Genomic DNA, 26,722 nt, shown 5'->3' on the forward strand with positions numbered 1-26,722 from the left:
GGGTTCCTCACCTGTACCTGGTTATAGATTTGGGTTCCTCACCTGTACCTGGTTATAGATTTGGGTTCTTCACCTGTACCTGGTTATAGATTTGGGTTCCTCACCTGTACCTGGTTATAGATTTGGGTCCCTCACCTGTACCTGGTTATAGATTTGGGTTCCTCACCTGTATCTGGTTATAGATTTGGATTCCTCACCTATACCTGGTTATAGATTTGGGTTCCTCACCTGTACCTGGTTACAGATTTGGGGCCCTGTTTGTTTCCACTCGTGTGTTAATCTCTTCCATCATCGTGATGTAATATAACTGTTCTCTCCTGTTACAGAACAGATACCAGAGGTGTCAATTTAAATCGACAATATCTTAACCCAGACTTTGAACTTCACCCATCAGTCTATGGAGCTAAATCCGTTCTCCTTTACCACCATGTTCATAACCGTACCTCTCCTCTTGATCCCCGCTGGAGGAATTCTGTGTCTGTCTCACCCTCCACTCTCCGGCCAAAGTCCACAAATTGTTCCCCGTCACAGTCTCCCCCGGAGGACTCTTTGTCCGATATGGAGAAGACAAACAACCTGTTGAACAGTTTGGATAGAGAAGGTCCATACATCTCAACTCCAGGCCTCCCACAAAAGGCCAGCGTCTTGCCTGGGTACGAGGACTTCTTCAGGGACCAGGAGGTTTGGGTATCGGGGGCGGATCTTAAGGCTAAATTGGAAGAACAGGGTGAGAATCGGTGCAACGGTGGTCAGGCCACGGAGCTCACACCTTCCATCCCCCCTCAGGAAAGTGGCATTGCCTTCTATGTGGACTTACACGGTCATGCCTCCAAGAGAGGCTGCTTCATGTATGGAAACTACTTCACAGAAGAGGAGAACCAGGTGATGATGAATTGTCTGTATCTGTTGTAGGAAAACTCCAGCAATGTGCCGGGTACTTTACTCTAGTTTGTCTCTGGCCAGCTCCTTTTATTAGCACACACAGCTTTTGGAGTTAGGGAGGGATAAATGACCTAAAACACTAGTATGACTACTGGTAGAAGTGCCTCCATATTGTGATAGGACAGCCTCCCTTGATACCAGTTTGGATCCAGTCTCTCTCCCGCTTGTTTCTCAGAGGCGTGTACAGAATAGGATCAGGGAATCACACACTGTACATGGTGTGTGCTTCTCATATATCAGCACTCACTATTAACCTTCACTTCACCATATAGTCTGCTGGAAAATGATTCTGTGATAATGAATCTCAAAAATTGTGATAAGATTTATTTAGATGGGAAACAAATAACGGGTTTCCTCCGCGGTACGGTGTCACGAGGGGGTAGCCCTGCACACAGTAATCTACTAATACTTGTTCCATGTACCTCTGCCCAGTACCAGAACTGTGAGTGTAACTTGCTCAGATCATTGCTTTCCAGTGGGTTTCTGATCTACTAGTTCTAAGCCTCTGACTGGGATATTCTGAGACTTGTGGTTCCACAACGGCTCACGGTGGTAGACCCAGAAATTACATCCTCTATCTGACTATGGAATATGGCTACACATGTTAGCAGCCATATTGGACAGATCCAGTCTTTTAGTGCTCGTGATGAATGACAGGATCACATGATGACGCAACATTGACTGAAGTTCGAACTCGTGTGTCATGATCGTACCTCAATAGAATCAGACAAATCTGATTAGCTGGTTGTAGAATACACAGATGTCTAGGTGTTTTGGGGAGAATTGGCCAACGTGTGTGTGGTCCGCTTTAGTCTGGATGTCTATATTGGAGAACGCAGGCTTGGGAAATAGCACCACTGATCTAATTGGTTATACCAGACACTGGCGGTTACGGGTAGACCAGTCCTTGTTGGGTGATCTATAAGTGTAGTTATTGTGTGTGTAAACCCAAATGTTTTCCCTTATTGTTCCTCTCAGGTGGAGAACATGCTGTACCCCAAGCTCATCTCCCTGAGCTCTGCACACTTTGATTTCACTGGGTGCAATTTCTCCGAGAAGAACATGTACGCAAAGGACAAGAGAGACGGCCAGTCCAAGGAGGGTAGTGGACGGGTGGCCATACACAAAGCCACAGGGATCATCCACAGGTAACATCCTACGGCTAGAGCCATGGCGGCCATGGTGACCAGTACATAAATGTTTTATATACACGGGTGTTTATTTATATACCTGATATTCACTCTGTGCTCGCCTGTATTGTGTTCCTCTGACTTGTCCTCTTCTCGTTTCAGTTACACCCTGGAGTGTAATTACAACACTGGCCGCTGCGTTAACACCATCCCTGCGGCGTGCCACGACAATGGGCGAGCCAGCCCCCCTCCTCCCCCTGCTTTCCCACCCAAGTACACCACTAATATATTCCAGCAGGTAACCTTTCATTGTGTACTTCTCTTTATCTAATCCTCGAACATTGATTCACTTTACATACATGTAATAAGAAAGTGCGACTGGTTCACGTAGAAATAAATTATTGTAGATACTTATTTCAATTTGAGATGCAGTGCATCTGGATATCATTGGAAATGTACTGATTTTATTACTTTGTGTTTTATTTCTGTATAGGAAATGCATTAATTTCTGAGGTATTGATTTGTGACTTCTGAGACAGGATATCATGATTTGGTTTTGTAACTTTGCTAGAGGAAAACCCCAATTAGGCTAATTTGATATTTTTCATCTGTGAGTGACTAACGCTTGAATACACAGCAGGAAGTGGTTACCCGTTATCCTGCTCCGTTAAAGAGAAAACCTCTGGGGGCGGAGTTTGGTCGCCATCCGGTCCGGCAGCATTTGAAAGGAGCTCCGTTCAAGTTGCCCTCCTGAACCTGTTAGAAGGTGTGCTAAAAAACAATTAATTACCTGCTTCGGTAGGGGAAGCCACGGGGAAGTTGGAGAGTCCAGCGTGACCCCGTAGAGACAAAGGAGTCACGATCAGACAACCTGCGGACGTCCCATCACCCCTGAGCGGCCCCTGGAGGATAGAAAACAGCGCCTCATCATCTCCAGCGAGGCGCGGGGTCAGACAGCGGCACCGGGGGTGTGCGGCCGCTAAAGCCGCAGCCTCGGGTTGTGTGCGGTCCCTTGGCCTCCCCACTTCCGGTTCGCGGGACGGGACTTCCGGTTGCGGACAGCGGTGTAATCCCTCAGGGAAGTGACCAGCGGTGAAGCTGCCAAGCGGTCTCCAATAGCAGGCATTGCTGTGGATCAGACTGAGCCCTCTTCCCCACTAAACCAGGTCAGAGGAGTGGTTTCCAGACGGGCTGCTGTACTAAGAGGATAGAAGAGCCTGGGGGTAGTGGCTGTGTTGGTGGCAGATCTGGATGCAGTGAGATTGCTGCTGCAAGTGGAGGTACCTTCTGAACCCTTACCCTTGTGTGCATGTGGGGTTGATGTAAGAAGCTTCTGGCTCTCCATCTATCACTTACCCTGAATGTTATCTGGGGAGAAAGAAGGGGCAATGGTATGTGCCTGATTGTATAATGCTGGACTGAGCTTTCCTGGGTCCCCTACCATGTTGCAAAGAGAAAACCTCTGAAGTTTTAGGAAATCACAGATTGGTACACATTTTGTTAAAACTATAAAATTGCATTAACTCCAAGTGTAGAGGCTCTTACATCCTGAGATGTGATGTAATATTGCAGACGTTGTGGTGCCGCTAGCAGCTATGTAAAAAGGTGCTAGCCCCTCTAGGCTGATTTATGTGCAGGCTGCATGAAGCAGCCTGGATTGGTTAGAGGGGCAGGAGGTAATCCAGCCTCCTGCCCCTCTAAGGGCATCTATGTAAATCTGTATATAAGGAGGACTGTTTGACCATGTAATGTATTATTATTCCATCTCTACCTTTTTGGAGATCACTAGTGCCACAAACTAGTGTAACTGTCCTTATTAGGACACCTGAGCTAATAAAACATCACTGCTTCAAGATCCTACTTTGACACCCACTTACCTGCTGTAATACCAGTGACCTGCAGATTAGACCAAATCTAATCCGTTATCCGGCTGTTCTGAGGTTGGGACCCAGCATCCAGTGTAATTGTTCCCACTGACCTATCCACAGCAACCCTGATCTGAAGGAAGAGGTCAGGGGTACCAGCCAGGTGTACGAGCAGGGGGTACACTAGCAGCGACAGTTACCCAGAAGAGCATGGTTCTAGGTGCCAGTGAAGGAGTCCACTGCAGGCAGCAGCAAGGCCCCTTCTACTGCGGTTAGAGGGCACATTTGGGAGAAAGGTGGCGGTGGCAAGGCAAGCCCAGCCGGTCCCCAACAACACAACATACGAGGTCCACCCTGTCACAGCGACCTTTTTAAAATATGGACATTATTAACATCATCTAGTCCTCGCCAAGTCTTAAAATGTGTTAAATCTAATTGATTGTGACTAATGACACCATAACAGATTTTACTGTGCCAGTAATTATTTAATATAGAATAAACCCACATGAAGAAATTGTATGTGAGAAAGTAAGTACACCCATTCTGCTACAGAAGGTAGTGTGTCAGGTGCCGTGAACCAGGGACACGCCATTATTTTATCATCAGGAAGAGCGCTCTTCTTTGTGGTAAGGCAGTGATCTCCGAGAAGCAATTGTTACTGTTCATCAGGCTGGAAAGTACCATCTCCAAAACATATGAATTCCATTATTCTATTCTCGAGAAGGGGCGTTCCAGTAAATTCACCAAAAGAGAGCAAGACCACAGAGAACCCACACGCTACATCCAGGGATCTTACAGTCCTTGGTCAAACACAGTAAATGTTAATTCATGATTACCGTCAGAAAAAACCCTGAAAAATATGGTTTTCAGGAATGTTAACCAAAAAAGAACATTGCCAAGCTTGGCAACCTTACATCTGAACGAAACGTACCCTGGACAGACCAGACCAAAGTGGAATTTTTGGTTTTCAATAAATATGGCATTGTGCATGAAGACCAAACGTAGCATATTGCCACAAGACCCTCACACCAAACAACAAGCACGGTGGTGATGATTTGGTTTTGCAGTCACATGACCTGGACATCGCACAACCATTGAGTCCTCCATGAACTCCTCTTTATAACAGAGTAATGTAAAGGAGACGTGAGGCCGTCTGGGCGACAACTAACGCTTGGCTGAGACTGAATCGTACAGCAGCAAATCTACCACTGGGTGGATGGTTCTGCAGGTTACTGAATGGGGTGCACTTATTTATATATGGCTTCTTTATTTTTACTTTGTCATTATTTTTTTAACAAAAAATAATCATGTTATTTGTCACATGAGAACATCTGCAGCAAAATTCTAGGACTTGGAGAAGACTATTATGTTAATTATGTCCTGATATATAGAAACAGAGTCTTTTCCCACATGACTGTATGTGACCCTGGCTGATCAGCGGGCAGACACCCCGTCCAGACTGGCTGCGTAATGGCAGCGCCCCCGTCCAGACTGGCTGCGTAATGGCAGCGCCACCCGTCCAGACTGGCTGCGTAATGGCAGCGCCCCCCGTCTAGACTGGCTGCGTGATGGCAGCACCCCCCATCCAGACTGGCTGTGTGATGGCAGCGCCCCCCGTCCAGACTGGCTGTGTGATGGCAGCGCCCCCCGTCCAGACTGGCTGCGTGATGGCAGCGCCCCCCATCCAGACTGGCTGCGTGATGGCAGCGCCCCCGTCCAGACTGGCTGCGTGATGGCAGCGCGCCCCCGTCTAGACTGGCTGCGTGATGGCAGCGCCCCCCATCCAGACTGGCTGCGTGATGGCAGCGCCCCCCGTCCAGACTGGCTGCGTGATGGCAGGGCCCCCGTCCAGACTGGCTGCGTGATGGCAGCGCCCCCCGTCCAGACTGGCTGCGTGATGGCAGGGCCCCCGTCCAGACTGGCTGCGTGATGGCAGCGCCCCCCGTCCAGACTGGCTGTGTGATGGCAGCGCCCCCCGTCCAGACTGGCTGTGTGATGGCAGCGCTCCCCCGTCCAGACTGGCTGCGTGATGGCAGCGCCCCCCATCCAGACTGGCTGCGTGATGGCAGCGCCCCCGTCCAGACTGGCTGCGTGATGGCAGCGCGCCCCCGTCTAGACTGGCTGCGTGATGGCAGCGCCCCCCGTCCAGACTGGCTGCGTGATGGCAGCGCCCCCCATCCAGACTGGCTGCGTGATGGCAGCGCCCCCCGTCCAGACTGGCTGCGTGATGGCAGGGCCCCCGTCCAGACTGGCTGCGTGATGGCAGGGCCCCCGTCCAGACTGGCTGCGTGATGGCAGCGCCCCCCGTCCAGACTGGCTGCGTGACGGCAGCGCCCCCCCCCGTCCAGACTGGCTGCGTGATGGCAGCGCCCCCGTCCAGACTGGCTGCGTGATGGCAGCGCCCCCCGTCCAGACTGGCTGCGTGATGGCAGCGCCCCCATCCAGACTGGCTGCGTGATGGCAGCGCCCCCCGTCCAGAATGGCTGCGTGATGGCAGCGCCCCCGTCCAGACTGGCTGCGTGATGGCAGCGCCCCCCGTCCAGACTGGCTGCGTGATGGCAGCGCCCCCGTCCAGACTGGCTGCGTGATGGCAGCGCCCCCCGTCCAGACTGGCTGCGTGACGGCAGCGCCCCCCGTCCAGACTGGCTGCGTGATGGCAGCGCCCCCCGTCCAGACTGGCTGCGTGATGGCAGCGCCCCCCGTCCAAACTGGCTGCGTGATGGCAGCGCCCCCGTCCAGACTGGCTGCGTGACGGCAGCGCCCCCCGTCCAGACTGGCTGCGTGACGGCAGCGCCCCCGTCCAGACTGGCTGCGTGATGGCAGCGCCCCCCGTCCAGACTGGCTGCGTGATGGCAGCGCCCCCCGTCCAGACTGGCTGCGTGATGGCAGCGCCCCCCGTCCAGACTGGCTGCGTGATGGCAGCGCCCCCCGTCCAGACTGGCTGCGTGATGGCAGCGCCCCCCGTCCAGACTGGCTGCGTGATGGCAGCGCCCCCCGTCCAGACTGGCTGCGTGATGGCAGCGCCCCCCATCCAGACTGGCTGCGTGATGGCAGCGCCCCCCGTCCAGACTGGCTGCGTGATGGCAGCGCCCCCGTCCAGACTGGCTGCGTGATGGCAGCGCCCCCCGTCCAGACTGGCTGCGTGATAGCGTTTCTGCGTTGTCAAAAGCAGTAGAGAAGTCGAGGGGTACGAGAAGGGAGAAGGGATCATTTGACTTAGCTGACAGTAAGTTATATGTTACTTTAGTGAGGGCAGTTTCAGTTGAGTGAAGGGGGTGGAAGCCAGACTTGAGAGGGAAGGTTTATTGAGAATAGGAGAGATGAGAGCATGCTTGTAGGCTGAGGGGAAGATACCAGTTGAGAGAAAGAGGTTAGAGGTGAGCAAAGTGACAACAGGCATTGGAAGAGAGGGAGCAGAGGAACTTGGAGGGGACAGGATTGAGTGAACAGATTGTAGAAGAAGAGAAGAGAGAGTATCTCCAGCAGTAACAGGTGGGTAGGAGCCAAGGGTAGCAGATGGGTGACAGAGAGGAAGGGAAGTCTTCATGTTACTTTATCTAAGCCACTGTAATCTGTTGTTGATTAATATTTTTAAGCACGGTATTGACACCTGCAGCTTCCCAAACTCTGCACCACATATGACATGCGCTAATGGTACCATGGTCAATCTGACTCATGATCCGAGTTTCCTGGCACTGCTGGGTTTTGTGGGACATTTGCCCCCGGACACCTCGGGATAACAGTGCACGAGCTTACTCTTCACTGGTGATCCTTTAGGTGTGATAGGAGGAGACCTGCCTATAGCTGTGGCCTCAGTCCCAGAAAGAGGCTCTGTAGATTTGGGATGTACGGACTATTGACCAGTAATACTTGTGTTGTGAAATATAATTTCCTCACCCATCATTCTGTATCTGTCAATCTACCAGGTTGGAAGAGCTGTTGCCATTGCAGCGCTGGATTTGGAAGAGAACAACCCATGGCCCCGACTTATCATGTCCGAGTACAACAGTCTTTCCAACTTGCGGGCATGGATGCTGAAGCATGTACGTAACAACAAAGCTGTCATCGGCGGGGGGTCCAAGAAGAAGGGCACGAAGACCCCACCCAAAGCTTGCAAGTAAGGGTCCTGTCAGACTTCTACAGTGTCTGTAGTGCCAAAATGACCTGTAAGATAACAAACAAAAACTTAAATGACTGTGTCATAACACTTACTGCTGAACCTTTTATGTCCTCCATCACATCCTGGGCTTCGGGATTATGTCCAGCATGGCATGGCCATTTTCTGGTCTCCGGGCTGATGTGTCCACCATGATTTGGCCATTTCCTGGTCTCTGGGCTGATGTGTCCACCATGACTTGGCCATTTCCTGGTCTCCGGGCTGATGTGTCCACCATGACTTGGCCATTTCCTGGTCTCCAGGCTGATGTGTCCACCGTGACTTGGCCATTTCCTGGTCTCCAGGCTGATGTGTCCACCGTGACTTGGCCATTTCCTGGTCTCCAGGCTGATGTGTCCACCGTGACTTGGCCATTTCCTGGTCTCTGGGCTGATGTGTCCACCATGACCGGGTCATTTCCTGTTCACCGGGCTGATGTGTCCACCATGACATCCTGGTCACAGGGCCATTTCCTGGGCATCGGCCTTGATATTTAAAGTAAAATGTCTTTTCCCGGTTACTGTATGGTCCTAGGGGGCAGCGACGTCAGTGTATATCCGTAGTATGAATGCCTGATGGGAGGAAGCGTTTGGTTGCTGAGGACACAGCTTTGTACTTACTATGTGTTTCTGTAGAACAGGTTCTTGTATTTGTTCTACTCAATCTATTGTTTCCCGTTTCAGCTCATTATTGGAGAACAGTGTAACGAGGATGAGGAGTTACAGCAATGGTACCACCAGCAGCAGCAGCCAACAGAATTCCCCCCAGACCAAGCCCTCCCCCAGCTTCACCTTTGTGTGTGCCAGTAGCAGCCAGAGTCCACCGAAAGGCGGCCACAGGCTCCTGGGACCAGTGAGAGGTAAGATGAGCTCTGTGCCGTGCTGGCACCCCGTCCTCACCCCGTTAGGGTACATCTGGCGTTGTTGGTCCCAGCAGAGCTGAAGAGCAGTATCCCCCTCCCCGTGTGACTTCCGCGTGTGTTTGTCAGTAATGATCTTGGTGTCTGCTGCGTACAGTCCTGTAACCGGCTGTAATTATGTGATCCCGAGCTGTAGAACTGCTGATCGAAACCATCGAGGTCCATGCCGCACCCAAGGGCTATATTTATTTGGGGGTTGGGTGACTGTTGGAGAGGATTCATCTTTTACATTTAGTTGTATAAAGTCTGTGCGATCTCTCAGAAACATTGACGTATCTGCTCCTGGGACTCTTATATGTGGTACTACAACAGATTCTCTACACCTTCCCATCCATTCTCTCTTCTGCTTCATGTGTCCAGCGGGGGGAGCTATACCTCGCCATGTTGTATCATGATGACCTGTTGCCTCATGTTCCGTCTCACGTTGCTGGTAACGGTAACGAAGCACACTGGCTCAATGCAAGTAGAAATCTCTCCACAAATACTTGAATGAATGTTTGTTTTGGCTTTTTGCACATTGTGAAGTGTCCCTGTTTTCCTAGGTATTGTGTGTATAAGAGATAATATTGTAATGTAGTAGATGTGATACTGATGTTATCTCGCTGTAATACAGACTGTGGGGGCACTCAGTTAGCTGCGCAGTCTCTACAGAACGTCCATGGGACAGTTTGCGGCAGAGATTTGACAGAAATCTCCGCTCACGTTTCCTTCCACCCCATAGAGGTGCGAGAGAAATTGAGCGAAAATTTCTACCGTAATTGTCGGCAGTGTGCGCCTCGCGCCACATTGTCAGAAATGGAATCTTCCCCTGTATGTGATTGTGTTGTAGAGAGCGTGTGATCTCCGTATCATGCAGTCTGTGTGTGTCAGATCCCTCACTGTGTGATCTCCGTATAATGCAGTGTGTGTGTGAGATCCCTCACTGTGTGAGATCCCTCACTGTGTGATCTCCGTATAATGCAGTCTGTGTGTGAGATCCCTCACTGTGTGATCTCCATATAATGCAGTCTGTGTGTGAGATCCCTCACTGTGTGATCTCTGTATAATGCAGTCTGTGTGTGAGATCCCTCACTGTGTGATCTCCGTATCATGCAGTCTGTGTGTGATCTCATTGTAATCCGGTCTGTGTGTGATCTCATTGTAATCCAGTGTGGGTGTGTTGTAATCTAGACTGTGTGTGTGATTTAAATTCAGTTTGCATGTGATCTAATTTATCTCATTGTAATCCAGTCTGCGTGTGATCTCATTGTAATCCAGTCTGCGTGTGATCTCATTGTAATCCAGTCTGCGTGTGATCTGTGACTTGTTGAGCTGTGTTACCAGGAATAAGGCTGATGGTTATCACTATATGGGTGGAGCTGTGTTACCAGGAATAAGGCTGAGGGTTATCACTATATGGGTGGAGCTGTGTTACCAGGAATAAGGCTGAGGGTTATCACTATATGGGTGGAGCTGTGTTACCAGGAATAAGGCTGAGGGTTATCACTATATGGGTGGAGCTGTGTTACCAGGAATAAGGCTGAGGGTTATCACTATATGGGTGGAGCTGCACATACACATATAACTGGCTGTGGTATAGATTATAGTTCTTCATACAAATCTAGTAAATGCTGAAACTGATACTGACCCCTTTAATAATTCAGGATTAATGAGCATATAACTCTCATATATAAATGTAGTTCTTGTGACTCGCTCACCAAAACATCTTCTACCAGTAACATGAACTGTCCGGCACCTTTCACCCATTATACAAAGATATCTGATTATTACAGATGTGATAATGTAAACACGGCCCATATAGAGGTAGTTGCCCCTTCCCCTGTAATTTGGGCACCCGCTGCTCCCTTTATCACTAGCGTCGTGTACAAGTGTTCGCACTAGGGTCAGTAGCCCTCTCCGGGGGTCTCTCTATCAGGGTATCCCGGCTCTGCTCCCTTTATCACTAGCGTTGTGTACAAGTGTCAGCACTAGGGTCAGTAGCCCTCTCCGGGGGTCTCTCTATCAGGGTATCCTGGCTCTGCTCCCTTTATCACTAGCGTCGTGTACAAGTGTCAGCACTAGGGTCAGTAGCCCTCTCCGGGGGTCTCTCTATCAGGGTATCCTGGCTCTGCTCCCTTTATCACTAGCGTCGTGTACAAGTGTCAGCACTAGGGTCAGTAGCCCTCTCCGGGGGTCTCTCTATCAGGGTATCCCGGCTCGGCTCCCTTTATCACTAGCGTCGTGTACAAGTGTCAGCACTAGGGTCAGTAGCCCTCTCCGGGGGTCTCTCTATCAGGGTATCCCGGCTCTGCTCCCTTTATCACTAGCGTCGTGTACAAGTGTCAGCACTAGGGTCAGTAGCCCTCTCCGGGGGTCTCTCTATCAGGGTATCCCGGCTCTGCTCCCTTTATCACTAGCGTCGTGTACAAGTGTCAGCACTAGGGTCAGTAGCCCTCTCCGGGGGTCTCTCTATCAGGGTATCCCGGCTCTGCTCCCTTTATCACTAGCGTTGTGTACAAGTGTCAGCACTAGGGTCAGTAGCCCTCTCCGGGGTTCTCTCTATCAGGGTATCCCGGCTCTGCGGCCTTTATCACCCTCGCGCCTTATAATGCTGCTGTTATTACGTGTCTTCCATTATGTGGCTCCTGTGTCCTTGTTTCCCATTGATAAGAGGGAGATATCGGTCTAACGCCCCCTTGTTGTAGGTGACGGGGTTACAGCCAGCAGTGTAATTATCAGGATCACCCCAGTTATTGTGGCATTATAAGAAACACTGTGTATTAGTGTTTGGTTGCCATAATGTATTGTAATTTAATTTTGATATTAAAATTATGATGTATTTGTATTAACGTATTGTATTATATTTTGCAACAATGTATAATTCTTATTTGTGAGTGAATAAATGAAAGGAGATCAGACTGGTGATACGTTTCCTCTGTGTCTCTCGCTTCCATTCTGTTACACACATCCCAGAATCATCAGACTTTTCTGTACTAAAGTGGAACTACATTCTGTTGTAGAAGACTAAATTATTCAGACATTGCTTATCGCATGCTACCATGTATCTGAAATTTCCATTGTTATATGGTTTGTTTTCCCTGTGTATATAAAACAGCATCAATCGTGCTGAGCTCATCACATCTCCCATATAATATCCACCTTGTCTCCATGTCCTCCCTATATATCAGCCCTGTCTCCATGTCCTCTCCTTGATATCTGCCCTGTCTCTGTGTCCTCCCCTTGATATCAGCCCTGTCTCCGTGTCCTTCCCTTAATATCAGCCCTGTCTCCGTGTCCTCCCCTTGATATCAGCCCTGTCTCTGTGTCCTCCCCTTGATATCAGCCCTGTCTCTGTGTCCTCCCCTTGATATCAGCCCTGTCTCCGTGTCCTTCCCTTAATATCAGCCCTGTCTCCGTGTCCTCCCGTTGATATCAGCCCTGTCTCCGTGTCCTCCCCTTGATATCAGCCCTGTCTCTGCGTCCTCCCCTTGATATCAGCCCTGTCTCTGCGTCCTCCCCTTGATATCAGCCCTGTCTCTGCGTCCTCCCCTTGATATCAGCCCTGTCTCCGTGTCCTCCCCTTGATATCAGCCCTGTCTCTGCGTCCTCCCCTTGATATCAGCCCTGTCTCCGTGTCCTCCCCTTGATATCAGCCCTGTCTCTGCGTCCTCCCCTTGATATCAGCCCTGTCTCCGTGTCCTCTCCTTGATATCCGCCCCGTCTCCGTGCCCTAGCTTATGATATCCGCCCCGCATAAATCGTGGCCAAACATATTGGCATCCTTGCAGATTTTTTCCAATAATCCAGCATTTCTTCAAAAAAAGATATTGACACCACACAAGGTAATCACATCCCTGATATCAAAGATTAGTTTTATCAAATGAGATTATATCAATGGTCGGGTGGTGCTCCCAGAACATAACAATTGCCTTGTACTGAAAGTAAGAAAGAAAGACTATGTCCTGAATAAGGGGCACTCTGTGATTAATATGTTGAAATATAAACTTTTTTTATTTTATTTTTTTACTAATTTTATTAGTAGTATTAAAAAAAAAATCCCAACTCAATCCAACTTGATAGCTTGTAGCAAAATATTTAAAAACAAATAGAATAAGACAGATTGGAAAAACCCCATTAAAATGGTGAATATCCCACCAGACCTCGCTGTGTGACAAGATGTTGTCTGATAATATAGTTTGTAATTCAATATCTCTATTATTGATATGTAATAAAATATATACAAACAACCACGTTTTATATTTTAATATTGGATGTCAATATAATTTCCACTAGATATCGATAAGCTAGCTAGTTACACATATCCACGATAATAATGTCTTAATTTGTTAGCTTATGTCCATAGGAAAATGGTGAGCAAGCCTCCAACAACAGTGTAACTGGGCATAAAATGTACTACTTATTGGAATACAATCTCACTCATTCAGAGATACATGATCTTGGATTTATATCTTGCCAATTATCTAATAATAATTATTTGAAACTTCAAAACTAAACAGCTGCTAATTACAACATGCAATGTGGGAGAATCTTTTTTCTATAGGCATTCAATTAGCACATACGGTATTGATATATAGGTGTCAGGATTATAGTGCAAAGATTGTGCTTATATAATACAGCGACAGCCTCTTTTAATAGGAGGCAAATATCCCATTAATGTGCCCTTCATGTGTTGCAATCGCTAAAGATCTCTGCTAAACAGCTATAAGATCCAGCCGATATTCACATAAGCCAAAAGCCTCCTAAGGAAAGCTCGCTAACTAGTGGTTATTATTGACAAGACCACCTAGTTACATAGCGATCTGTGATTGCATTTACACAGCGAGGCGAACGCCGTCAAGCGTTTCGTTCTCGCTTTTTGAAGACATTAAGCCAAATGACCAGTTTAATGTTTGTTTTATAGGGAGATACCTGCCCCAATTGGGATGTGTCCCTCTAAACCACCAATCTTATATCGAGGGGGCAGCACTTAAATTCATTGACACCTCACAGACCAATATCGTTATTGTGTCACTGTACCCTGCAATGAGCAGGGAGAATTGTCTGAGGTCAGACAGAAGATAGCAGCCAAGCATGGACAATCTCAATCTCCAGATATTTGATGTTCCTGTTTCCACCATACGCGATTGTGAGTTTATCTGTCCAAATCTACCCACTTCACTCTGGCTAGCCACCCACGGGTGCCTTACTATGCCAGAGAAGCCTACCCGGTATCTTCTAAGGTCCCTATAGTCACTCAGGCAAATGTAGTTAGAAAGTATAACAATACATTTATTGTAATAAAAACAACTCTAGAATGTTATATACAAACAAAAATTAAATGCCAGGCAGGTTTACCACATCATCTGTCCCTAACCCTACTAGCTTAAGGAGTTAGTCACCTGGTTGTCCGGACTTGAACACCCAACTTGAAGACCCATGGATCTGCCGATGTATTCCCCTGGTAGAGAACGATAACTCAGACAAGCCACCCTGCAGCTTCCAGCCGTCAATTCTCAGCATGAACAACGCTCCTTATATTCGGGGACAAATTTCCATAGTGTTTTCCCCTCCCTGTGGAAACCCCTGGCTCTTTCCCTCTTAAATATTTGTGGGTGCTGGATCAGGTGGTTGGAGGGGGGAGTGGAGATGTGCTGTACTTACGCAGCAGCTCCCCTGCTGGGTTCCAGACAAAATGTCTGAACTAGTCCTGTGGAGGAACAATGGATACTAATTGGTCTTCCCCACCTCCAGATATAGGATAGCAGTCAGCCCCTCACCTGGATCCTGGAACTTGATCCTTACCCACCTGGCTTCACTTTAAGAACAATGAATAACAGCCTCTCTTCAATATCAACAATATACAACAAACTATATACAATGAGCTACAGTATCCCCTTATCCACATGTAATTGGACACTGCATTTGTACTCTGGTGAGCTGAAGAACATAAACAGGGCTATAAAAAAAGTATATGTTGTAAAACTAAACATTTTGTGAGAAGGGGATATCAAGCTTGTTCCCTCACAGCGATGTTATCAGGAAGAGTAATGTCCATGGGAGCTGAATCCAACATTCCTGGAAATAAAAAAAGTTGATTGAAGATTACAGAGCATGTTCCAATGATGGAGAAATTACTCAAACAGATTCAGTGACCCCCAGACACTTTAGAGAGCACCCAGAAATGGTTCAAGACGTGATGCTGGACTGGTCTTTGGTGGCAGCGACATCCGGATGTAAATCCCATAGATAATCTGTGGAGAGATGGGAGAACTGAAGAATAGCGAGGTGCAGGAAGCTCATCTGTGGTTTAGGGAGCGGGTGATTGCACCACCAAATCTGATGTCTACGGTGTCAGTAACTTTGTTACTAACATTTCTGCTCATTTTCTGATGTAAAAGAATATACGTTATTGCATTCACAGTCACAAACAAAGGTTTTGTATTATCAGAGAAAGAAGGACACCAAATACTGGTGTTACTTTCACCTTATAGTTAGAGGAAGTTGTAAGTTTAAAAAAGAAACACAAAGGGTGCCAGAATTTTTGGCCATGACTGTATGTGCCTCCTATAATATCCGCCACGAGTACGCGCCTCCTGTAATATCCGCCACGAGTACGCGCCTCCTATAATATCCGCCACGTGTGTGCTTGCCTCCTGTAATATCCGCCACGTGTGTGCGCCTCCTATAATATTTTCCACGGACAGGATTACCCCATTCCGCATTAAATATTTACCATGTGAATGGATTGGACAAGTATCACTATGTTGTATGTAATATCTACACCATTGTGGTAGTCAAGGTTTTACCGCTTTGGATATAATATCCACCATGTGACTGGGACAGTCAGGGTTACTCCTCTCCCACCCACCGTAATGGTCATTCCCTCCACCTCGTCTTAACACCCTTCTGTTCCATCTCCAACTTTTACAATTTGTCCTCCCTGCTCTATCATCACAAGATCCATCATCCAAACCCACCAGCACTCATTGCCTTCTCTTCCTCTCCTCTCGTACATCACTGTCTTCTCCTACAACCCCCTTATTCTTTCTAAACAATCTTCTCTTGTTTACAGCCAGTTGTGTAACCTCCATTTATTCTTTGCCACCTTCAACTCCCTCTTCTGCCTCCGCCGTCTTCACCCTCGTCCGTAGGAACAAATTCTATGGAATGTTTCACTCTCTTCACCCACAAAATCTACTCCATCCATCAGGATCTCTCCAAATTAACTTCTCTCCTGACCTCTCCCCTTCTCTCATATCTTGTGTGTCCAGCTGCCTTTGCCATCTCCTGGATGTTCCCACTACTAAAGTTCTACATGTCCAAAACAGCAGGTTGTTGGCTTTAGTAGCCGCTGCCTGACCTTGAGCGTTGCCCTTCAGCTTCCTGTGTACTACGAATCCTAAACATTTTCCATCTCCCCATTTATACCGTAAAATGTGCAAGTAGCATAATGGTTCCCACAACCTGGGTCTAGAACATTATATTATATTACATGTCATCTTCCATGTTGTCTTTTCTGTCTTACTACAGTGAGTTACTGTCCTGGTTTAATAACCTTCTATAGTCCCCTTTTGCGAGCAGGACCCTCTCCCCTCGTCCTCCTCTGTTCATCACCTCATTATTGTCCTGCCCCCCATAGTCTGCCAGCCTCGCTCTGCTCCGCCTGGGCATTGCTGCCTATTTGTCTATACGTTGATGTGTTTTATATTGTGCTGTAATGTAATGCATTGTTGTGATGTATGCACTCTGTCCTTTTGTGAGAATAATAATAGTATAATAATAGTATAGTAATAATAGTATCATCTGACAATCTGGACACATTACTTGTACAAGGTCATTAATAACGATAGGACAGATGTTAATCCCTGAGTTACCAGACTAAATATAAATATCTTCCATTTCTACCAACCCTGTTGTCTACCCCTCTCTCTCTACGTTATATTTACTCATTAATGACCTTACTTTCAGTGTGTAATGTGTGACAATATGCATCATGTATCTTTGTAGATCCCCGTTAAGTAATGGCGCCTCTATAACTCTATAAATAAGTTACGTGTTGCTGTAACTGTGTTCAGGCTTTATCCTGAATAAATGATGGTTTCTCAGCTAGGCTGTGTATGGGTTAGGTTATAGATTCCCGCTGACGAGAATTCCGACAACCTTCATACCTACAAAATAAAACAATTCCACAAAAAACGAATGCAATAAACACAGACTTGCCTGAAATCCCAAGATCCAGATGTCCGATGGCTTCGGCATACTGACAGGAACTGATCCCGAAGACCCAGGTCTCCGGGCATTACACTTCGACGTCAGTGTGCCCTACATTAATGTTAATTTAAGTGTTTCAACACTTAACCTGGGGTGTCCAGATATTGCCGCTTTAAATTAACATTTATCTAAGTCGCGCTAACGACAGACTTAACTGCCGGAGACCTGGGTCTTCGGAATCAGTTTCTGTCAGCATGCCGCAGCCATCAGGCATCTGGATCTTGGGGTTTCAGGTAAGTCTGTGTTTATTGCATTCGGTTTTTTTGTGGAATCTTTTTTTTTTTTTGTAGGTATGAAGGTTGTCGGAACTCTCGTAATCGTTAATACGATCACCACCGCTGTGTATAATCTCTGGTCAGTATGTGCTGTATCACACATTAGGGAGTGTGTGAGTGAGGCCTATAAAATCAGCCTATTACGTGATGTCCGATATCAGGAAGACAAAGTAACATGCTATAAACGGGAGCTCCACATTCAGGTCATTTTATAAGCAGCAGCTATTTATATTACGCCGCAGCGCTGTACAGAGAATTCGCTCACATCAGTCTCTGCCCCATTGGACCTTACAGTCTAAATTCCCAAACACACACACACACAGACATAGAGAGAGACTAGGGGCAATTTAATAGCAGACAACTAACCTACTAGTATGTTTTTTGGAGTGTGGGAGGAAACTGGAGCACCTGGAGGAAACCCACGCAAACATGGGAGAAGATATAAACTCCACACAGATAAGGCCATGATTGGGAATCATGACCTCAGTGCTGTGAGACAGAAGTGCTGCCCATACAATTGTTCCTGCACAGCAGATCTATGGGCAGTAAAAGAATATAAATGTGCTGGACAATAGGATTCTCTGACGGTGGAGATCCCCTTTAAATATGCAGTGCATCGTCTCTTATCAGATAGGTGTTGGGTTGTAGACCTTCCATACATCGCCAGTTTTGGTCCTTGACCGTCTTGAAGGGATTGGTGGGTCTCTTTCACGTAAAGTTGGGGCGCTTACAAAAGGGAGGCAAATGTTTAAGGGGGTTCGGGTTCTGCAGAGGTCAAAACTGCATTTTGTCCAGAAATAGGGGTTTGAAGTAATTGCATACTGACAGCTCGGTGTTCTGCGCTTATGTAGGCTGGGCGGAGGCTTTGTGTCTCATCACCACCATTTACCAGTGCCACATATTGTATGGTGTCCCCTGGGACTCTGAGATCTTGGGCTGACGGTCCAAGAGTTGGGGGTGCAGTAACCGCGTTGTCGCAGTTTCACAGTCTGGCACTTTCCTTCGTTATATCATTTATGAATCATTCATATGTTTGTGTTAATGTCCTGGTATGTAATATTCATTATGTCTTCTGATATATGCCGATCTCTCTGTATAATCGTTTCCATTCAATAAAACTTCTCTTCTATTACTCGTGTTGTCTTCTGTTTCTTATTACACATAATGTACAGAATATCTGGCCAACTCTTTATATATTTCTGTATCCTTAATAGAGCACTTTATAATCACCGGCTGTTCCTTCGCACCCGCACCTGCCCCAGCAGAGCTTACAATCTGTTTCCCCTTCCATAGGGGGTCCCACATATACAGGTATATCTGTAAGGACCATTGCTCCCAGGAATAGTCTTTACAGCAGATTTACGCTTAAAAACAAGCACATAACTTGCCAAGGGGAGAGGGGGGATTGAGGGAATAATACGTTCATAACTGACTTACCCTATTATACCCACCCCCTGCTGTCTCCCTCTGGTTACTACATCTGTCTTCCACCCCCTACTCCATCTCCCTCTACCCCCTTCCTTCTCTTGCTTACCATCTCCCACTCTCCCCCTCATTAAACCCTCCCCTTGTGTGTGACTGTATCTTGTTGTCCTTCCACCCCCGGTTGCATGAGCCTCCCGTGCTCTTCTTCCAGGCATCTCCAGCACTCAGAGAAACTTCTCTACATGCCTTTTACCGTTAGCACACAGCTTCGTTTTCAGTGTTTTGCGTACATTAACCCCTTGTAAGGAAGGAACAAAACAGCCGTAGTATTCCTCAGGTGGTCGTCATACAGCCCACAGGGTTCTTGGCATAGATCAAGACAAAGGCACTCCATACAACCTTGAGTCACTGGTCCGCTGAAGTCACCGTGCTGCCGCCACCTTCTGTATCCCAGTGGGAAGAGTCCTCTGTACTAGACACTAACTCTAGGACAATACATCCATGTCTCTGTTTACTGACATTTTAATCTGCATGAGATGTCCGGTAGCGCACTAGACACAAGTAGGAGCGTCCAGCTCTTCCAGGGATTGTCCTTTCCCTTTTCCCTAGCAGGGGACAATTTCTGCTACTGTATTACCGTCTGTACTCTGACACCATGGCTGATAAACATGGCACATTGATCTAATGTATTGCCTTGTAAGTTCGTTATTTGGCACAGTGTGGCTGCGCGCTTCCTCTGGTTAGATGGTGAAGCGCACGGCCTGGTTCGCTCCACTTGCAGCTGCAATCTTCCTTTTGTAGTCGGACCCTCTGATAGGTGCTGTTAGACACAGGAACCTGCCTAACCCTGATTTCTAAGCTGGTCGCTTATCACTTTGTTGATCTTCCAGCTCTGATAAGCTCTCATACTCGTCTGCAGTCACCAGTGCTCTGTTCCTATTGGTGTACGTCTCTGAGATGCTGCTGCTCTCATCGTCTCCTGCTGCGCAGTGTGGTTTAATTTATAGGGGTGTCACTCTGCATCTTCCAGACAGGAGGAGTTGGGATCTCTTCCATCCATGAGAAATTGTGTAGTGTAATAACCTCACATCCACTCTGCCTGGTGCAATGTACTAAGGACACGGTTAGACACATACGTGTTCCTGTGTTTCAGGAAGTGTAAAAGTCATGAGACGTTCTCCAGCTTTGATTTCTGTAGCTTCCTTTAGGGAACAGTCCAGTTTTAGAGCCAGAGATGGGGATCTGTCTTTATTACTGATTGCATCAAACCCACACCGATTGCCTCAGTAACTCTGGCTGTTTACTTTATATTTCTGATTCTCACACGGTGCTTGTTCTCTCAGCTCCTGAGCTATACGAGCACTGTCTTATCATTTCCATGATTCACATTCCCCTTATCTCCAAACATAAACATATCGAGTCATTTCTAACGTACATCTTAGTGCGCCTTGTCAACCATTTCTTTATACCTAGTACTATCCGCTTATCGGACACTAACTGAGCTCGTTGCCTTGTTTTGGACCTTTTGTGTTTCTGATTTCGTTCTACAGATGGCATCCTATTTCACCAAAAAAAGTCACAAACTGTCTTATGGCAAGTAATCATTTACCCACCAAATTGCTGTGGCCATCTCCACTCTTCTCTTAAGCAGCTCCTATATATTATGGAGATCACACAAAATATTTTTTTTATTATGATGATCTTAATGTCTACTGATCATAAAATACATTTATACAGTTGGTCCTGATTGCAGACACATGTTATAGCAGCATACACAGCCGTCATCACTACTGATCAGGACTTAGACTTGCCCTGCAGCTGGAGCAAGAGATACGGCAGAAAAACAAGTAACTTTGAAACACTCAGAGCTGGATTCAGATGTGGCCACGTTTGGCACGTCCTTTCTGTATATCGACTATGGCAGAACGCCCCTTCCCCGCACCGCTCACTCCCCTAAATCATAGGCTGTAAGTGTCCTTTGCGTACAGAGACGTAGCGGACAGGGCCGTTTTCATGGGTGTATCTCCCGATTCTGGCCATGCCTTGATGAATGAGGCCCAATGAGGCTGGGGTCTCTCTCCAACAATGCACCAACAACCTGCTGACAGATCCACAGAGCTTCAGTTTAATGATTTGTAGATGCTTTCTTGCAACTTTTAATAACTGATGATTCCACCCAAATCTGAATTTTCAGGATATCTTGATGTAAACACCACACCACAAGGCTTACTAACTTGGGATCTGGTGGTCAGACTATGTGACTGGTCCCTCCTGCTTTCTATGGACATCCGTCACTGCACCCTTCGTAGTACGATGTCTCGAAAAGGCCTGGTCAGCAAAAGCGGTGTCTGCCCCGCTTTCCTTACTCCTGCCAACCTGACCTTTCCTCAGACTGTGGGAGCCAGAAGGGCAGGGGTGGAAACGCAGCGGGCGAGAGAGGGCAGGGGCGGGAGTGCCCCGGAGCGAGGATGGCAGGGGCGGGAGCACCCCGGAGCGAGGATGGCAGGGGCGGGAGCACCCCGGAGCGAGGAGGGCAGGGGCGGGAGCGCACTGGAGCGAGGAAAGCAGGGGCGGGAGCGCACTGGAGCGAGGAGGACAGGGGCGGGAGCGCACTGGAGCGAGGAGGGCAGGGGCGGGAGCGCACTGGAGCGAGGAGGGCAGGGGCGGGAGCGCCCCGGAGCGAGGAGGGCAGGGGCGGGAGAGACCAGGAGCGAGGAGGGCAGGGGCGGCAGCGCCCCGGAGCGAGGATGGCAGGGGGCGGCAGCGCCCCGGAGCGAGGAGGGCAGGGGCGGGAGAGACCCGGAGCGAGGAGGGCAGGGGCGGGAGCGCACTGGAGCGAGGAGGGCAGGGGCGGGAGCGCACTGGAGCGAGGAGGACAGGGGCGGGAGCACACTGGAGCGAGGAGGGCAGGGGGTGAGCGCACCAGACAGAAAAGGGAAGGGGTGGGAGTGTGCAGGGTACAGGAGGGAGATGGCAGGGGTGGGAGCGCACAGGATGGAGGAGGTGGGAGGTGCGTATGAGGGCAGGGGTGGGAGCACATAGGCCCGATGAGAGGATCATGCATGATATCCTGCACTTTGGGCCATAGGCCTGTGTTTATTCAAGGTTAATATCCTTTAAATTCATTGTTTATCCTTCTCTGCTTCACACGAAGTCCTTCAAACCTGTGAGCCAGAGATGCTGGTGTTCATTGCACTTTGGGTGAAACTAATGTAATTTAATAGACTCTGACTGGCTAATGTACTTGGTAAAGGTTTCCAGAAGGCCAATAAGTTAGTCTGAAGGTGGACAACTCTTAGACTATGTTTTCTTTAGGATTTATCAGAAATAATAGATTTGTGACTAGATGATTGGTTGCCCCAGTCGGATTCCCCAGCATATCTCAAGGTCCTATCAATCCTGGCCGGGATCATTCACATGTACAATAAAGATGAGTCGGGCTGAAAACTACAATATAAAAGTAAAATGAATGATGTGTTCTTTCATCTAGTAAACCTGTTTAATGAACCTTATCAGCATGTAACATGACATCTCTTTGTTAAATATTGGTCGTGTTTCACAGAAACAAGAGCTCAGGAGAAAAGACGTCAGCATCATCAGTCATTACTACGTGCCACCGTCCACAGTCCAACCAATTCTCTGGCACCTCAAACCTCGACCCTCATCAGCCGCAGATGTCCACGGACTTCTTTGAATCAGAAGCCATCTTGTTCCCTTCCAGTGTCGCTCAGCATGTCAGGTCTGTATTCCATCCATCCTTCCACCCTCTCAAAGATCATGCCTTCTCTGCAAGCTCTGTCCAAGTCATGTACCCTCAGTAAAGCCTTAGGCAAGAGACTCAGCTACCTGCTTCAGCGTACACCGCGCTTCCGGAATCAGAGAACTTGTGGTCTGGGTCGTGGTGGTGTGCCGTACAGACAGTGTCGACAGATTAAGCGTATCTGAAGGTGTCTCATTGAACAGCATCTAGTGATCATCCAAGCAGATTGTAGCCAGTGACACACGCTGGTCACCCTTCAAGCATCCAGCTATAATATAACATATTTCCCAGACACCATTTTTGAGTTTTCATTGTCTAGAATGCTGCACTTCATTGGTAGCAGTAGGCGCCACAGTGGATGGACTCTTCCTCCATTAGAAGTAGTAGATACATGGGATTTGTGCAGTGTTTTACAACATCTATTACATAAGAGATAGGGTTGGTCGATATCGGTGAGTGAGATAATCTCACTGACAGAGGGTCAGTAAGATGTCACTGAGAGTGGGTCAGTCTGTATCTGTGAGTGTGGTGATATCACAGAGAGAGTTTGTTGGTATCGATGAGTGAAATTATTTGACTGAGAGAGGGTTGGTCGGTAGCGGTGAGTGAGATATCACTGAGAAGAGGGTTGGTCAGTATCAGTGAGTGAGATATCACTGAGAGACGGTTGGGCGGTATCTGTGGGTGAGATATCACTGAGAAGAGGGTTAGGCGGTATCTGTGGGTGAGATATCACTGAGAAGAGGGTTGGTCGGTATCTGTGGGTAAGATATCATTAAGAGACGGTTCGGCGGTATCAGTGGGTGAGATATCACTGAGAAGAGGGTTGGTCGGTATCTGGGTGAGATATCATTGAGAGACGGTTGGTCGGTATCTGTGGGTGAGATATCACTGAGAAGAGGGTTGGTCGGTATCTGGGTGAGATATCACTGAGAGACGGTTGGGCGGTATCTGTGGGTGAGATATCACTGAGAAGAGGGTTGGTCGGTATCTGTGGGTGAGATATCACCGAGAGAGGGTTGTGCAGTATTGGTGGGTAAGAGATCACTGAGAGAGAGTCGGTATTAATGAGTGAGGCTTGAAATAAAATGGAAATGAAAAGATTGAGATTAGGTCTCCAGCTACTGAGAAGCACCAGGAATGTATTTCTGGTTATCTTTGTTAATATTAAGATATCCTGCTGCATGATGGGTCACAATTGGCACCAAGGTTCCTCTGTGAAGGATGATATGTAGTCCTATGCTGCTCCTGAGTGAGATGATATCATTAGAGAAGGTTGGTCCGTATTTGTGAGATGATATCACAGAGAGGGTTGGTTGGTATCAGTGAGCGAGATGATGTCACTGAGAGACCACTGGTCATTTTCAGTGAATGACATGAGATCACTGAGAGAGGGTCGGCCAGCACCAGTGGGTGAGATGATGTCACGACAGTCAGTCTCAGTGAGAGAGATATCACGGAGAGTGGGTCGGTCAGTCTCAGTGAGAGAGATATCACGGAGAGTGGGTCGGCCAGTACCGGTGAGTGAGACAGGAGACCCGATGTAGATGAAACGGTGATTTGGTCTCCAGCTACTAAAATCCCATCTGCACATTATCCTGGCATATAGCTATTGACGTGTCTTCTCCACTCATACTGGACCAGAGTATCCTCATTACAATTCTTTGGTCATGGGGGCGTAGATGTCTTAAGGTAGATGCATGGACTGTTACCTGGTACAGTTTTATATAAAAGTGTAAGTAAAACAGGTGTGTGAGTTGTACTGTGCGCTGGATGGATAATGTGCGTAACTGTATATTACTGTACTGAGGGTTTAGGTCAGCGCTGACCAACATCCCGGAGCTGCTGAGTAATACGGGAATTTACTTATAAACGGCCTTAGTGGAGTAATATGTGCTGACTGGGACATTACTGGAAGCTTTCTGGGTAGTCAGTAAAGTAAATCACACATTTTAAATCTCTGTCAATCATACACTATAATATAATGTCCAAGACTCTCACCATACATAGGCTGCAATATATCATCACAGTTCTCTGCACTGCAAATGTTCCACAGAATATGTGATGTACGTACCCGGGTAAGGTTAAATATCCATCTGCTGTGCTGCAGTACGGACCAAGGATACATCAGTTGCCTTAAACCTGCAACAAGCGTTGTACCATCATCTGTCCGATATCTGAGTTATAGAGATGGTGTTACTGTCCATTCATACCGTCACCTTGTAGTGAGCTGTAGAGATGGTGTTACTGTCCATTCATACCGTCACCTTTTAGTGAGCTGTAGAGATGGCGTCACACTGTCCATTCATACCGTCACCGTGTAGTGAGCTGTAGAGATGGTGTTACTGTCCATTCATACCGTCACCTTTTAGTGAGCTGTAGAGATGGCGTCACACTGTCCATTCATACCGTCACCGTGTAGTGAGCTGTAGAGATGGTGTTACTGTCCATTCATACCGTCACCTTGTAGTGAGCAGTAGAGATGGTGTTACTGTCCATTCATACCGTCACCGTGTAGTGAGCTGTAGAGATGGCGTCACACTGTCCATTCATACCGTCACCGTGTAGTGAGCTGTAGAGATGGTGTTACTGTCCATTCATACCGTCACCTTGTAGTGAGCTGTAGAGATGGTGTTACTGTCCATTCATACCGTCACCTTTTAGTGAGCTGTAGAGATGGCGTCACACTGTCCATTCATACCGTCACCGTGTAGTGAGCTGTAGAGATGGTGTCACACTGTCCATTCATACCGTCACCGTGTAGTGAGCTATAGAAATGGCGTCACACTGTCCATTCATACCGTCACCTTGTAGTAAGCTGTAGAGATGGCGTCATGCTGTCCATTCATACCGTCACCGTGTAGTGAGCTGTAGAGATGGCGTCACACTGTCCATTCATACCGTCACCGTGTAGTGAGCTGTAGAGAGGGCGTCACACTGTCCATTCATACCGTCACCGTGTAGTGAGCTGTAGAGATGGTGTCACACTGTCCATTCATACCGTCACCATGTAGTGAGCTGTAGACAGGGCGTCACACTGTCCATTCATACCGTCACCATGTAGTGAGCTGTAGAGAGGGCGTCACACTGTCCATTCATACCGTCACCGTGTAGTGAGCTGTAGAGCTGGTGTCACACTGTCCATTCATACCGTCACCGTGTAGTGAGCTGTAGAGAGGGCGTCACACTGTCCATTCATACCGTCACCGTGTAGTGAGCTGTAGAGATGGCGTCACACTGTCCATTCATACCGTCACCGTGTTGTGAGCTATAGAAATGGCGTCACACTGTCCATTCATACCGTCACCTTGTAGTGAGCTGTAGAGATGGCGTCACACTGTCCATTCATACCGTCACAGTGTAGTGAGCTATAGAGATGGCGTCACACTGTCCATTCATACCGTCACCGTGTAGTGAGCTGTAGAAATGGCGTCACACTGTCCATTCATACCGTCACCTTGTAGTGAGCTGTAGAGATGGCGTCACACTGTCCATTCATACCGTCACCGTGTAGTGAGCTATAGAAATGGCGTCACACTGTCCATTCATACCGTCACCGTGTAATGAGCTGTAGAGATGACGTCACACTGTCCATTCATACCATCACCGTGTAGTGAGCTGTAGAGATGGTGTCAAACTGTCCATTTATACCATCACCGTGTAGTGAGCTGTAGAGATGGTGTCACACTGTCCATTCATACCGTCACCGTGTAGTGAGCTGTAGAGATGGCGTCACACTGTCCATTCATACCATCACCGTGTAGTGAGCTGTAGAGATGGCGTAACACTGTCCATTCATACCGTCACCTTGTAGTGAGCTGTAGAGATGGCGTCACACTGTCCATTCATACCGTCACCGTGTAGTGAGCTGTAGAGAGGGCGTCACACTGTCCATTCATACCGTCACCTTGTAGTGAGCTGTAGAGAGGGCGTCACACTGTCCATTCATACCGTCACCGTGTAGTGAGCTGTAGAGATGGTGTCACACTGTCCATTCATA

At 47.9% G+C, this 26,722-nt stretch overlaps 1 protein-coding gene across 5 annotated transcripts in view; it reads left to right on the forward strand.

Annotated features, from left to right (window-relative positions):
- AGBL5 (AGBL carboxypeptidase 5) overlaps positions 1-26,722 on the forward strand; it is a 79,288-nt gene that overhangs the window by 32,268 nt on the left and 20,298 nt on the right. For 4 of the 5 annotated variants that reach the window (XM_075201044.1, XM_075201047.1, XM_075201046.1 and 1 more), the window contains exons 8-13: positions 327-882; positions 1,921-2,090; positions 2,235-2,370; positions 7,864-8,054; positions 8,777-8,952; positions 22,525-22,701. In XM_075201044.1, coding sequence (XP_075057145.1) covers positions 327-882; positions 1,921-2,090; positions 2,235-2,370; positions 7,864-8,054; positions 8,777-8,952; positions 22,525-22,701 — 1,406 coding nt within the window. The remainder of the gene's footprint in view (positions 1-326; positions 883-1,920; positions 2,091-2,234; positions 2,371-7,863; positions 8,055-8,776; positions 8,953-22,524; positions 22,702-26,722) is intronic. The other variant, XM_075201048.1, reaches the window with a different exon arrangement.

Source organism: Mixophyes fleayi, chromosome 3 (assembly GCF_038048845.1).
Source record: "Mixophyes fleayi isolate aMixFle1 chromosome 3, aMixFle1.hap1, whole genome shotgun sequence".
In the NCBI taxonomy this organism is placed as follows: Eukaryota; Metazoa; Chordata; class Amphibia; order Anura; family Limnodynastidae; genus Mixophyes; species Mixophyes fleayi.